The sequence below is a fragment of the Malania oleifera genome, chromosome 9, assembly GCF_029873635.1.
Source record: "Malania oleifera isolate guangnan ecotype guangnan chromosome 9, ASM2987363v1, whole genome shotgun sequence".
NCBI lineage: Eukaryota > Viridiplantae > Streptophyta > Magnoliopsida > Santalales > Ximeniaceae > Malania > Malania oleifera.
This window is the reverse complement of record NC_080425.1, coordinates 4,735,412-4,750,136: the sequence shown is the minus strand read 5'-3', so window position 1 is coordinate 4,750,136 and position 14,725 is coordinate 4,735,412. Positions and strand designations below refer to the sequence as shown.

At 36.8% G+C, this 14,725-nt stretch overlaps 1 protein-coding gene across 4 annotated transcripts in view; it reads left to right on the top strand.

Moving 5' to 3' along the window:
- The window catches only part of LOC131164992 (uncharacterized), a 221,741-nt gene that overhangs the window by 53,606 nt on the left and 153,410 nt on the right, over window positions 1-14,725 (top strand). For 3 of the 4 annotated variants that reach the window (XR_009139382.1, XM_058122575.1, XM_058122573.1), the window contains exons 22-30: window positions 72-242; window positions 337-411; window positions 489-959; window positions 1,043-1,390; window positions 1,487-1,618; window positions 11,425-11,538; window positions 11,622-11,806; window positions 11,949-12,057; window positions 14,504-14,647. Coding sequence is in view for 3 of the 4 variants with exons in the window: in XM_058122575.1 (XP_057978558.1) it covers window positions 72-242; window positions 337-411; window positions 489-959; window positions 1,043-1,390; window positions 1,487-1,618; window positions 11,425-11,538; window positions 11,622-11,806; window positions 11,949-12,057; window positions 14,504-14,647 (1,749 nt within the window). In the remaining variant the exon portion in view is untranslated. The remainder of the gene's footprint in view (window positions 1-71; window positions 243-336; window positions 412-488; window positions 960-1,042; window positions 1,391-1,486; window positions 1,619-11,424; window positions 11,539-11,621; window positions 11,807-11,948; window positions 12,058-14,503; window positions 14,648-14,725) is intronic. The other variant, XM_058122576.1, reaches the window with a different exon arrangement.

Sequence of the window (14,725 nt, the reverse complement as noted above, 5' to 3'; positions counted from 1 at the left end):
GAAAAAAAATTCTAATAATTGTTATCAATTTTTTAAAACTATTAAAGGTGCTTCCTTTTATTTCCTTGCAGGGTTCTGCACCTATAACTAGTCTATCCGAGACTTCTTCGGATCATGATGACTCTGAAACAGAACTAGTTGACAACAATGATGTGGTGGAGTCATCAATGGTTGAGAAAGTGTTTATAACTGGTGTTCTTGATGAGTTAAAGATATGCTTCAGTTATAAGCAGATGGTAAATGTGGGCTACGTAATTAATCTTGCAGCTGCAGTTTTTTTTTAATTAAATTGCAGAAATAATTGATAATTTCATTATTTGCGTTGTTTTCCTCTAGTATGAGCGAAGTTTCGTTAAGGTGCTTCTGGCTGAGGAGAGTTGTTTATTTGAATTCCGGGCTATAGGTGGTCAGGTAATGTTGACAGTGAACTGTGTTTCTGGTATTTGGTGTTTTCACCCTTATGGATTTAATTTTGCATGCCAAAACAGGTCCAGCTTTCAATTAGATCAAATGACATGTTCATTGGCACAGTGCTGAAATCTTTGGAAATTGAAGATTTAATTTGCCATAAAGGAGTATCTGAGCCATCTTATCTGGCAAGATCATTCATTGGAAATGTAGATGCAGCTTCATCTTATGAAGATGCTGGAAGTCAGAGTTGGGGTATCAATGATTTATCCCAAAGTGATGGAGATGAGAAGTTTTATGAGGCAGCAGACAATATGGTTGACATTGTTGATTATCCAATGCAATCACCTGGGCGCTTGCAGCAGTCACTTACGTCTGAAAAATTATCATTAAAACCGCCCAGTTTCAGTCGGATTGCTCATCTCCTGCCTGATGATGCTCGAACTGGTAGGGAGGTCATTGAACCAACTGATAATCTGGATAGCTTTGTGAAAGCTCAAATTGTTATTTATGACCATAATTCTCTCGCTTATGATAATATTGACAAGAAGGTAGGGACCACACTGTTTGGAATTCTTCCTTTCCTTTTTTTTTTTTTGTGGATGTTTGACCAATTTTCTAATGGTTGTTTCAGGTCATAGTGACGCTTGCTACCTTATCATTTTTCTGTCGTAGACCAACTATTGTCGCCATTATGGAATTTGTTAATGCCATTAATGCTGAGGATGAAAGCTGTGAAACTTTCAGTGACAATTCTTCACCACCCATGATACAAAATGATACCTCCAGGGAAGATGTGGTTGATGATCAACATTTGACTATGGTTGAGGAGCCTGTTGCTAAAGGGTTACTAGGAAAGGGGAAATCCAGAATAATTTTCTATCTAACATTGAATATGGCTCGTGCTCAGATTTTGTTGATGAAAGAAAATGAAACTAAGCTAATGACTTTGTCACAGGATAATTTGCGCACTGATATTAAGGTTTACCTAGGTTTATTTGATGAATCTAAAATTTATTTGTCTTACATAAAATGTAATTCTTACTTCTTGAAGCTAATTACTCCTTTTTGTCTGAAGGTGTATCCATCATCATTTGGTATAAAGGCTGCTCTTGGAAATCTAAGAATAAGTGATGACAGTCTTCACAGCAGCCATATTTATTTCTGGGTCTGTGATATGAGAAACCCTGGTGGCAGTTCATTTGTTGAGGTATTTTTCTTGGTATAGAAATCTACATAGTTTTTGGTTTTCTGGGGACGTATTAATGTCCGATGCTCTATTTCCATGTTTAGTTATTTCTTGAGCTTTATTGAAATTGAGCACATAATACGGATGGCTGCAACTGATTTTGCAGTTCTGGTCATGTTGTAGGAAGTACTTAAATTCTATATTTCCCCTGCGGTTTCTTTCCTCCATTGTGTGAAAATCTTAGGAGTTAGTTGAACTTGAGGCTATGGAGTAAAACCCCTCCCAATATCTATTGTAAACTTAGAGATGGAGTGGAGAAGAAGAGAACATAAGAAGAATGCTAGAGGAAAAAGAGGTGGAAGTTTCCTGGAGCCTTATGTACAGCTCCATGGCTGCCTTCTTATATTTTTCTTCTATCATTTTGTCCCCTATTCCCATGCTTTTACCTTTAAGTGTCCCTTTATTTCAAGTTGCTAATCTAATCTTAGTCTCTTGAACTAACTTCTTTACTTGGCTACATTAGGGAACCTTGCATTTTTGACACCATACCCAAGCGTTGACATGACGCGCTGCTTAAGGGTGACGACCAAGGCACCTAGCCCACGCTTGCCCACTTTCGCTACACCTAGGTGGTATAAGTGCACGTGTCACTTGTAGGGGGATGTGTTAGCGAATAATCAGTGAGGATTCATATCATAGTGATCTGACAAGTTTTACATTGGCTGTCGGCCACCCAACACAACCCTCCTCCTTTACTCGGGCTTGGGACTGGCCGTGTGAGACAAAAATTAGGACATTGAAGAGAATTTCTCAAGAAACAAAAAAGTATGAAATAAGAATAGTTTTAGTATCTTAACCTCCTCCCCAACTTTCAAAATAAAATTGCCTCCAGAGAGAGAGAGAGCAAATTTGGCTGAAACACCTCCAGCCGAGGGAAGAAATGGGAAGATGTGTCGGAGTAAGAAACCAGTCTCTACTAGACTACATCAGAAAACGGAAATTTTATCATAAATTGGAATGGAAACAATAATTAAAAATTTATTGTACATTAAAACTCTGATTATAGCATTAAAATGAGGGAAAAAAAGAATAGATTAAAAAACTTTAATAATAAATTAGAAAAAAAATAGGGTTGAATGAAGAACAGGGAGGCTTACCTCAGCTTTGATTTGGAATGGAGAATCTGAGCCCTAGCTTTGATTTGGTTTCCCTCTTGTTAAATTCCAATTGTGATTTGGCTTCTTATTCTCAGCTCCATATTTGATTGACAAGCTATAGTGTGAGAGAGATGTCTGTGTCGAGGATAGATAAGGGGAGAGTTGGGGAGGGAGTCTGATTCCCCCTTTGGAAGAGAATAATGATTCCTTCCACATTTTGATGGCATCACTATTCTCACTTTGATTTAAAATGAGCATTCCGATGGAATGGGTATTCCCACTTTTAAAAACATACCAAACATAAGAATGGAATTAAAATGTTGGGAAGGGCATTCCATTCCATTCCATTGTACCAAACATGGTGTTAGTGTGTAAATTAGTGGGTTTCAAGAACTGAAATAAATTAGGCCTACCTGTCATAAGGGAGGAGGCACCAGAATCAATAACATAGGGTGGAGAGGATGAAGAGGGAAGAAGCCCGGTTGTACTTGAAGTGGCTGCAATAGCATTAGATGTATAAGAATGAATTTGGAGTTGTTGAACCATGGGGACATGATTGTTATACTCCTCTAGGAACATGGTAGATGATGTACTCAAGTCCCTAGTGGAGTGGATAGTTACACTTGAACTTTCAATAGTGGAATCACGCTTGGCAAAAGACTTATTGTCCCAAGTTGGTTTCCGTGGAGATCCCAACAACGATCAATAGTATGGTTTTTGCTTGCCATAGTGTGTGCAAATGCGAAAATTGCCATGACGGGCTCCTATACACTACCTTTGACTTCAAACCCCATCCTTGTCCTCCGACACTTCCCTTACCATGGTTGGAGGCAATGTTAAGCATGGTTTAACTATCATGGGAAGAAGCTTGAGGAGAAGATTGAGAGCCATCTTTGATGATCCATGAATTCTAGCATATGCTTCATATATGGATGCATGGATTCAGTATCAAGTTGTTGACAAGTTGAAGCTCATAAGTCAATGTAGACCGAAAAGGAAGCCAAAATTCCCCGCTCTGCCTCTTAATCATCTCAATGTTAGAACTAACTTGTTGATAAATGTTGAGTTCCTCCACATACCCTTCAAAGAGCTGTAATACTCACTGATGGACCTACCTTCTCGGTAACATTCGAAAAACTTCTCATATAGGTCAAAAACACAAGTTTGATTTTTACCTTGAGAGAAGCTACAAAGATCATCCCACATGGCCTTGGCTGTTCTATGAAACATCACATTTGCAGCGATTTGTGGCTTTATGCTATTTGACGACCACACAAGCAATATGTCATGCTCTTTCATCCAATCTTCATAATCCTTGGAATCTGGAGAAGGAGAATGTAACAAATACTTGGACTTACCTTTTGCGTTAATATACACACGCACTGCTTGAGACTACAAGAGGTAGTTGAAGGATCCAGACAATCTGATGGCTGTGATCTGTGCGCTAACAGTATTAACAATTGAGCCGAAGCTATCTCCATAGAGGCCTTCGAAACCACCCCCTATACCCTACTATCAGCAGACACTAGTATTGGGAATGAATAATGTAGAAACTATGGAGAATCAGGCAGCACACAAGCACAAACCAGCACTTTTGAACTTCAAGAAATAGCTTTTACCATCAAAATTAAAGTTAGAATTATGAGGAATTACTTTACTATGTGGTGGAAAGTAGATCTCAACAAGCACTACAGGGACTTAATAAACGACATGGCAGCACAGAAGATGGAGGAATTATTGCTGGCAGCCACTAGAAGTGAGTGCAGTCTTTGAACACCAATCAAAACTTTCAGAAACTGATTCAAGAATGCAAGCAAGCAACAAGCAATCACGAACATGTGGAATTAAAACAACTTCATCATGCCAACACCAGCCCATGGCACAGGCAGTATACCTAAAACAGAGTGATGTAAGATGACTTGACTCTAAAACCACCTTAGAGATGAACTCCCAAGTATAAGAGTTTCAGCAAGTAGTAATTAAGGGAAGTCCCTAAGTCATCTCCACAAAGAACGGTGTATGTTTATTCCAAATTTTACTATTACCCAAAATAAAAGGAATTAAAACACTACAACTAACTAAAATGGTATTTACAGTGGAATGGGGTTTTCGGACATGATCCGAAGATGATTCCTTTTTCTTGATTTTGTATGAGATGGTAAGTTATCTAATCAATGGACTAAACTAAATTAAAACGCGGCATGTTCATAACCCAAGTAAGACATAAAATATTGTTACGTAACAAGTTCAAAAATTCACGCGCCAATGTCCGTGCCACCAACACTATTTTTGTCCCTAAATTATAGGAAATCGAGGATGTGTGTTGAATGAATAGTGGTTATCCTTTCTTCGAGGAGCTAAACCACATTCAACAACATCATCTAATCCACTATTTCTAACAATAAATGGCCAAAAATGGTGTATATGCTCTAACGGACAATTTGTCAAACACCTTGTGTGCAACCTTGTTACCTAGCCAAATTTTAGTCTTTTTGTGTTTTGAAACATCCCATGAATGCAAATAAAACCTAAACAACTATGTGAACCAACATAACCAATATTACTCACTCAATGATTCATTCAAACAATAAAAAAATTAAAAGAACAAAATAATCCTACGTTTAAACATTCAGACAAAGAACCAAATCCTACGTTTAAACATTCGGACAAAGAACCAAAGATGATAGCTTTATTAATCAAATAAAACATTCAACCATAAAATTCTCAATCCAACATTAACTTAAACAAAACAAACTCAAACCAACAACTTAAATGAAACAAACTTAATCCAACAATAAATCAAAATAAGGTATTGAAATAAACATGAAATTAAAGCAAATAAAGGACAAAAGATGGAAAAATGAAGGAGAGGAGAGAAGATTTCGTGGTGTGGCCAAATGGAGGGGATTCCTCTCTAGGTTCGGCTGCCCCAATAACTCCAATCCGCAGCTTTGCAAACTCCCTTCAATAGCCTTCAAAATAAACTGCAAAATGGTGAAGACAAGAACAAAGAATGGGAGAATGGAGAGGGAAGGAGGAGAGAAGAGTAGAGAAAAGGGTTCTAATCCTTGTGATTACACAAGGATGCCCCAAAACTCCCAGCTGCTGCTGCTTTCAAACTCACGGCCTCCAACTCTCTTCACATTCGGCCACACACACACATAAAAATCCCTAATTCCTTGCACCCTTGCTGCCCCAGCCATCCTTCCGCCTTGAGATAGGCGCATGGGCCTCTTTGGATGGCCCATGTAGCTTCTTTTCTTCATAACTTAGCTGCCCTTGCAGCCCACAAGCTCTTGCACATGGCCAGCACAAAGTTAAGCATGTTTTTCATCCCAAAATCAGCCCTAATTGTGTGGTATTCCTTCAAGTAGGCGGATGGGCCTATTTGGATGGCCCATGTAGTTTGTTTCCTCTTAGCTTGACTACCCCTTGTAGCCCACAACATATATGCACGAATTTGCAACCTTGAAAACCCCAAATCCAACCAAGAATAGCTTTTTTAATCTTTTAAAACTTTAATCCAACAAAGGATAGCCGCATGGGCCTTCTTTGCATGGCTCATGCTCTTCTTTCTCTTTTGTCTTCATGGTTCATCAAGAGTGTCCTCCTTGTGCATCCTTCATTGCTTTAAAATATATATGCCTTCACCTTTTATTCCCGAGCATTGCCTTGCAATAATTAAGCATGAATGTCGTAAATTTACGGACAAAGTTAGGATAATTATCTCAATATCATCAATTAAGCTCAATGTTAAAATACTGGACATAATTAGACATTTAAGTGACACTGCAATCCCTAATTAATGCTTTTAAACACCTAATTACGCAACTTTGATGTGTAATCATAAGACAAGGAGCAAGACCTTGGGAAGATCCAAGTTGGGGACTGCTTAAGAAGAATTGGATTGATAATTGTTGGGTTAACTTAGTAGTTCATTATGCATGTTTAGCATTAATTAGTACAGGATTATGTGTATTTAGGGGTTGTTTGTAATATTTGTGTCAAGTAGGGGTATATTTGTAATGTAATTTTAGGGGTTTATGTGTAATTTCAGGTAAAGAGGCTTTCTTATAAATAGTGTGTGAAATCCATGTTGTAGGCAGTTGTTGATGAATTGAAGTGAATGTGAGTCCACCACCCCCTCCCGGTATCTCCTCTCTACTCTCTTCCCCTTCTTCCTTCTCTTCTAATATCTCCATGGCTGCAGAACCTTGATGCTGCCCCTGCATCATTTGGTATCAGAGCCCAACTTCGATCTCCATTCTTCCATTTCAATCCCCCATCATCCTTCTCTATACTCTTCTGCCCTGTTCTTCCCTACCTCTCTTATTCTTTTGTTCTAATTTTCTCTCCCAATTCTCTCTATTTCTGTTTTCTTCTCTTCTCCTCCTCTCTTTTCTGTTCTGATCTCCTGTTCTGTCCCTAATCCTCTGCTGCCCAGCAGCCTTCTGCCCTCTTTCTTCTTCTTTGTTCTCTTCTCCTTCTCTTCTTCTTCTTCTTCTTCTTTTTCTTCTCCTCTTTAGTTCTCTCCCATAACTTTCTCAACCCTCTCTCATATCTCAATTCTGTTGCAGTCTCTTGGCAGTTTCTGTCCAGCAACTCCAACTTCCATCTTCTTCTTTTCTCTCCTTCAGTTTCTTAACTCTCTCTCTCTCTCTCTCTGAATATCAGTTTTTTTTTTTAAAAAAACAGCTGAAAAGAAGTTCTGCAGTTTCTAAACTTTTTCAGAAATTCCAGTCGTGTCCCATTTATTGAAACTCTGATTTCCAGCATAAATTCTGCAACACCACCCACACCACAAAAAAACAGAACCCCCCAAAACCCTTCCCTTCAAACTTTCATCACCAACCGACCAGCCGTGAAGCCCAGCACCACCTGAAATTCTCCAGCTGCTGGCTCCTTCAAAAGCCACCTTTGCTGGAGTTTTTTTGACACCATCACCACCATTCAACTCACCACCTTCGATCTACCCCTCCCCAGAAAATCATTGCCGGAAAGTTGCCGCCGGCAACTTGCGCCCTACGCGCCGGAGACTGTGAGTGAGGATTCAGCCGGACTTCCTACTGCTGCCAAAATTGCGAGAAATTGGTTCTCATTACGAGAAATTGGTGTTTTCTCCATGATATTTTGATACGCAGCAAGATATTTTGATTGTGGACACTACATTGCAAGCATGCGTGATAAATTTTGGCACGAAACCCTAGAAATTGTCACTTCAGTATTAAAAATCAGGTTTTGTTACTGTAATTTGTATGTTTTCTTTGTAAATTTGTTTGATTTCAGCAGGACAATCAATATCAAAGGTGAATTAAAATAGTTTTTGAGAAATTGGGAGTAAGGCTTGTGGGAATTTGTGTTAAAGGGTTGTGATGTATAGCTGCAGCATATATATATATAAATTCAGCAACATTGTGGCAAATATTATAGGACGAAGGAATGCCATTTATCATATCTTGGGCACAATTTTAAGCTATTCAACACCTTTCTCAGATGGAGAGAAAAGGTTTGCAAAATCATTATTGGTGGAAGATGTCCAATGAATGTGGTTTCCATAAATGAAATCACTCAAATGCAGCTTCATCTAGAACCTTACCTGGAGCCTTATGAGATGTCTCGGGTTGATAACTCTATTATGCATGTTAATGAAAGATGTTTGGTTCCCATCCAAATGGGTGAATATTTGGCTAATGTTTGCTGTGATATCCTACCTTATGAAGATTGGCCATGTACTCCTTGGTTCCCCTTGGTTCGATGATTTGGGTGTGATTCAAGGGCTTGAGAATACATGTCTTCCACTATAATGAGAAAAAAATTGTTTTGAAGTCCGCTCTACCAATTAACCAAGTCAAATAATCAATCGCATTTACTCAACTTGAAAATACTGCAAGAAAGGAAATGCATATGTTTGAAGACATCCAAAGTCTTTCATAAATGCCTATCGTTGAGTTTGTCATCCCTGATATGGTCATTGATGCTAATTCTCAACTCAAGTCTATGGTGCTGCCAATGGAACATGGTTCCTTGCCTCATTCAAGCATTGTCTTTCAAAGAGTCCAAGTTTGCTTCTCCCTTTTGACTCTCCAACATTTTAAAATTCGAGGCCAAATTTTTTGTAACTGGGGAGAGTTGATGTAGGACAAGAAGTAAGACCTTGGGAAGATCCAAGTTGGAGTCCACTTAAGAAGAATTGGATTGATAATTGTTGGGTTAAGTTCTGATTTAATTATGTGTGTTTAGTATCAATTAGTATAGGATTATGTGATTTATGGGTTGTTTGCAATATTTGTGTAAAGTAGGGATATATTTGTAATGTAATGTAATTTTACTGGTTTATGTGTAATTTTATGTAAAGAGCCTTTCTTGTAAATAGTGTGTGAAAGCCATGTTGTAGGCAGTTGTTGATGAATTTGAATTGAGGTGACTGTGAGTCCCCCCCACCGGGTATCTCCTCTCTCCACGCTTCACGTTCCTCCTCTTCTAATTTCTCCTGGCTGCAGAACCTTGATGCTGCCTCTGCATCACAGAGCATAATTGCTTCACTTCAACAAACCACCACAAATTCGCAGCATCCTACTAAGGATGCTGCATGGCCTAACCATGATGAAAAGGGTTGCTAAACGACTCTTAAACCAATCATAAAATCAGTTGAGAACTATTAGGGGAGATAAGGAAAAAAACAGAAAGCAGAGTGTCCAAAGAAACAGCTTTGATAAATTAGATTTGGCGTAGATTAATGCTCTGATTCCATGTTGTAAAGCTAGAGATAGAGCACAGAAGAAGAGAGAAGAAGAGAAGAAGAGAAGAAAAATGAAAAAAGTAAAAGAAGAAGAGCGGGAGTTTTCCAGCCTTACATACAACTCCTGGTCTACCCTCTTATATATAAACAATAATAAAATGTCTAAGGAAAAAAATACCCCCACCCACAACCTAATTGCTGAAATAACATATTCTTTTCTAACATACCTTTTCCTCTTGACAAGTTGTCAGTTGGTTGTTGCTGGGTGTATATGGTGAAGGTCAATCTTTTAGCTATTCTGTGGCCCATTTGAGTGTGTTTCTTGTTGCTATGGGATATACTCAGGTTTACGATTTGGATTATTCAGACACATTCCCCTAGTCGCAAAATTTGTTAATCTTATTAGCCACCTTGTATCATTGGCCTACACATCAGTTGGATGTGAAGAATGCGTTCCTACATAATCTTCAGGAGGAGGTCTATATGGAGCAAAGACATGGGTTTATTTGATTAGGGAGAGTCAGGCTCGCTCAAGAAATCATTGTATGGCCTAAAGTAGGCCCCTAGTGCATGGTTTGGATGATTCAGTATTGTAGTACTTGAGTTTGGACTTTAACATTGCGTGGTAGATGATTTTGTATTTTATAGACATGCCACATTTAGTAGGATTCTACTTCTTGTGTACGTGGATGATATTGTGGTTATTGGTGATGATGATCGAGGTATATAGTGCCTAAAGTTTTTTTTACGTACTTAATTTTAGACCAAAAATTTAGAACTGTTGAAATACTTCTTGGGCATAGAAGTGTCCGAAATCTTGCATGGGAATTGTTTTGTCACAGAAGAAGTATGTTTTGACCTCTTGGATGAGACTGGACTATTGGGATCCAAGCCATACACCCATGGATCCTAGCAGTAAGTTAGTTCTAGATATGAGTGATTTATTGGCTGATCCCCTACAATGTTGTAAACTTGTTGGAAAGTTAAACTAATAATTACTGGACCAGATATATCGGTGATTCAGTTTTTTTATTCTTTTGAGAAGAAGTCATTGGAATGCTGTAATTTGCAACTTGAGATGCCTCAAAAGTGCAGGAGGTCTCTTATATCAGGATCAGGGTCACACTTATATTTAGGGATATTCAGATGCATATTGGCTGGGTCACCTTCTGTCAGACGATCCAAAATTAGGTATTGTGTTTTTGTTGGTCAACTTGGTCGTAACTTGGCGTAGTGGAGGAGTAAGAAAGAGACTATGGTGGCGAGGTCAAGTGTTGAGCCAGTGTGTTGTGCTAGGGCTCACACTACATGTGAACTTGTGGTGAAAGAACATGTTGAAAGAATTTGGTTTTCCTCATTCTTGATCTATGGAGTTGATATTGTGAAATTTAAGCTGCTATTCATATTGCCTCCAATCCATTTTCCCATGAGAACACACGGCATATTGAAGTCAATTGTCACTTTGTTCGGGAAAAACTGGCACTGAAGCTCATTAAAATCACCCATGTGAAGTCTGAACTCCAACCTGCAGATTTATTCAGAAAATCTTGTGAGGGGTTCTTTCAATTTGCCTAATACTTCAGCAGTCAGATAGCAACTTGTCTTAATTTTCAAATACAAAAATTATTAAATCAAAATTTGGATATGGCATACCGTACCATTAAACTAAAACAAAAAATTATTTTCGTTGATTGAAGTGCACCTTGAATTTCTTTTTTATTTTTTATTATTTGTTAATGCTGCAATTGACTAAGAACCGTACTTTCTTCTGTTGGTAAATGAAAACAATTCAACAACTATCACAGAGGATTGACAGCAGAAATAGGCACTTTGATTTTAGCTTGTTAATCTTACGTTTGGCTAAGAATTACACTTTCGTAGTTTATCTAGCTGTCATGGTGGGTTACCAATATTTACTTGTGGATATGCAGTTGGTCTTTAATTCATTCAGTGCTGATGAAGAAGACTATGAGGGTTATGATTATAGCCTAACTGGGCAGCTTTCAGAAGTACGCTTTGTATATCTGAATCGTTTTATCCAGGAGGTAACTGTTTTCAATTCTAGTTGATTAAAGATTTGCTCTACTTTGTGTCTGGTGTCTTGTATATCTGACATATTGGCTTGTAGGTTGTTTGTTACGTTACAGGTATTGTTCCAAACAATTCAAAGGATGTTGTAAAAATAAAAGATCAAGTTACGAACTCAGAGAAGTGGTTTACAAGTAGTGAAATTGAAGGATCACCTGCTGTAAAGTTAGATCTTTCACTTAAGAAGCCTATAATTTTAATGCCCCAAAGAACAGACAGCCTTGAGTATGTTTACTTTGACATACTGAATGTCTCATTGTTTCTTTGTAACATCTAATCTCCTTTTTTCCCATGTTTTTTTTAATGTTTTTTTTTATTGCATTGTGATGACAAACTTAATCTGATCGATATAGCTTCCTTCTTGTAGTTACTTGAAGCTTGATGTCGTTCACATAACCATCCAGAATACTTTTCGGTGGATTTGTGGTGGTAAAAGCGAAATGAATGCTGTTCATATGGAAATACTAACAGTTCTGGTGAGATTTCTTGCCTGACAAGCTTGCTTAGAAAGTAATGATACTTCGATTGTGCCTTGATCTTGTTAGGTGTTTGCCCTACAAATTAAGTAGCATATAGAATACTATCTTTTGCATGAATTGGAAATATTGCAATCCTTTACCCATTTATCAGCATTCTCTCAGCCTTCGTTTGAAATAGCAATAGCAAGTAGCTTGGCATAGTTGTAACGGCTGTAGCGGGAAGGGGGGGGGGGGGTGGTAGTGGATGTTATATAGCTGGAAGCTGGTGTATGTCTCTGAATTTTTTTCAAGCACACACAACCTTTGTATATTGGCATATTTGCATGTTTTAAGTTCAACTTATAACATTGTTTAGGGTAATAAATTATACATATATATATATATATATATATGCTTTTTTTTTTACTTCTCATTGATCAAAGGTGTGATAAATTAATGAATGAAACAAATGCATTATACACTCCATTAATCTGTTGGGCACAGAGGACAGACAATAAATTAAACAAGTTCTATTATTTTATTAATTAAATCTAATAAATTATTCCACAAAGTTAAATTGTTCTATTTAAGCTTTTAAATGATATCATTATTATAGTCATAAAATTTAGCATAAAAAAAAAAATATGAACAACTTGAACACAACCAAAATTTGAAAGAAAAGAGGGTTGAAAGTTGAACAATATAGAAGAGGAATATCAAATTTCTAATATTTTTAAATATATATATATATATTTACAAAATAATATTCATATCAAATTGTTAATTGGTGCACGTCTTGTGGATATTATGAAAGATAAATGATTTTATATTGTTAAAGTTTGATATACATTGTTTGGCTCACAACCTAACAGCTTAATATTTGAGGTAAAGTGGCAATATAACATGTTATTAGAGCTGGTTTACAGGAGGTCCTGGGTTCTAGTTTTGTTGCCCGCATTCATTGTGTGGTGTTTTAATATTATTTTATTCCCTGTACTGGGTGTTATTTTTTGTTTATTTCTCTCTCCATGTGCTGTTGTGCTGCACGTGGGGGAGTGTTAAAGCTTGATATACATTGTTGACCCACAACCAAACAGCTTAAGCTTCTAGGTAAAGTGGTAATCTAAAATAGATCATTATCATCCTCATTATAATCTTCACCCCATTCACTTTAGTAGCTTACTGAGATTGATTAATGAAAGGGAAATCGAGAAAAGTAAGAAGAAAAACTAATATATTAAGAAAAAAAGAAAATTTACATTTGTTGCAACACTCCTGTAGTGGTTATGCGATGACACTGATACGTAATGATCAAGGTCTTAAATCTCGATTTCGACTCAAATTTCGAAGCTCCAAAAGTACGCAAATTCGATTTCGATGTCAATTTCGATTTGAAAAAATAACGGAAATCAATAGTAAAACATGGAATTCTTTGTCAAACTTTAAAAATGGTTAACAGACATAATAATGTAAGTTTTAGGACCAATATATTACAAGTTAAATAAATTTATGTTGTATATAAGGTGGAAAAGTTGTAATATAGTATTTTTATCGAACATATTTGTAAGATAATGTAATTAAACATATTTAGCTTACACAAATGAAATTCATAAATTATTTAAATATTTTTTATTATACAAATAATGATAATTTAGACATGAATGGTTAAATAAAATGTTTTTGTAAGTTTATTTTTTCATATAATTTCAAAAGCACTTGTAATTATTTTAGTTTCGATAAAAATAAATAAAATAAAATAAGAGAGAAATTTCACTTCACTCCTAAATCTCTCATTTGAATTTTGAGGAAATTTCATTGTATAGTTAAAATTTCAACAAGCTTCGCTAAAATTTTGAGATTATGATAAATTTTGGATGATTCGTTGAGATTTCGATGGAAATTATGCAAGACGGAATTTGACTGCCATTTTGATTTCGAGGGTGAAGGAAACCAGAAATTTTGACAATTTCGTGGAAATTTAAGACCATGGTAACGATAGTGGTCTGTAATGTTTGTCACGGATGTGATTTTTATTCCCACTGATTTTGTGATGTACTGATGTGTGATGGTATCAAGGATCCAAAATCCATAACATAGTGGCATTATGTATTGGTTGCATCTGCTATTAGAACCATGCTGTCAGAAGTAACTTTGCATTGTCAGTTCATATATTGACATTTGACTGTGGTTCTGCAGCAGTGGCAGTAGCCTTTACTCTAAATGCAAAAGCAGTTGGAAAATCACCTAAGAGGCCCTTTTCTTTTGCTGCTTTTGTAACACAAATGCAAGCCATTACTTTCTCTTAGAAGCATCAGTGCAATGCTTTAATCAAATAAACACTGGCGTAATGTGTGTTTTTTTTTAGCAATATCTTGTGGCATCATACTTTTTGACAGTTTATGTAATACTAAATTTTCTTGGTACCCATTATATGTAACAGTGATAATCTTATTTTATGGTTTAGGTTGAGGATATCAATTTAAATGTTGGTATCGGGACTGAATTGGGGGAAAGTATAATACAAGATGTGAAGGGAGTTTCTGTTACTGTTCGCAGGTCCCTCAGAGACTTGTTGCATCAAATACCAGGTGTAGAAGCTGCTATCAAGGTAATTTACCACATTGTTTGTTGTGGGTGGTGAACTCAAATGTTTCGTATGGTTGTTTCCATTTTTCATTCACCATTA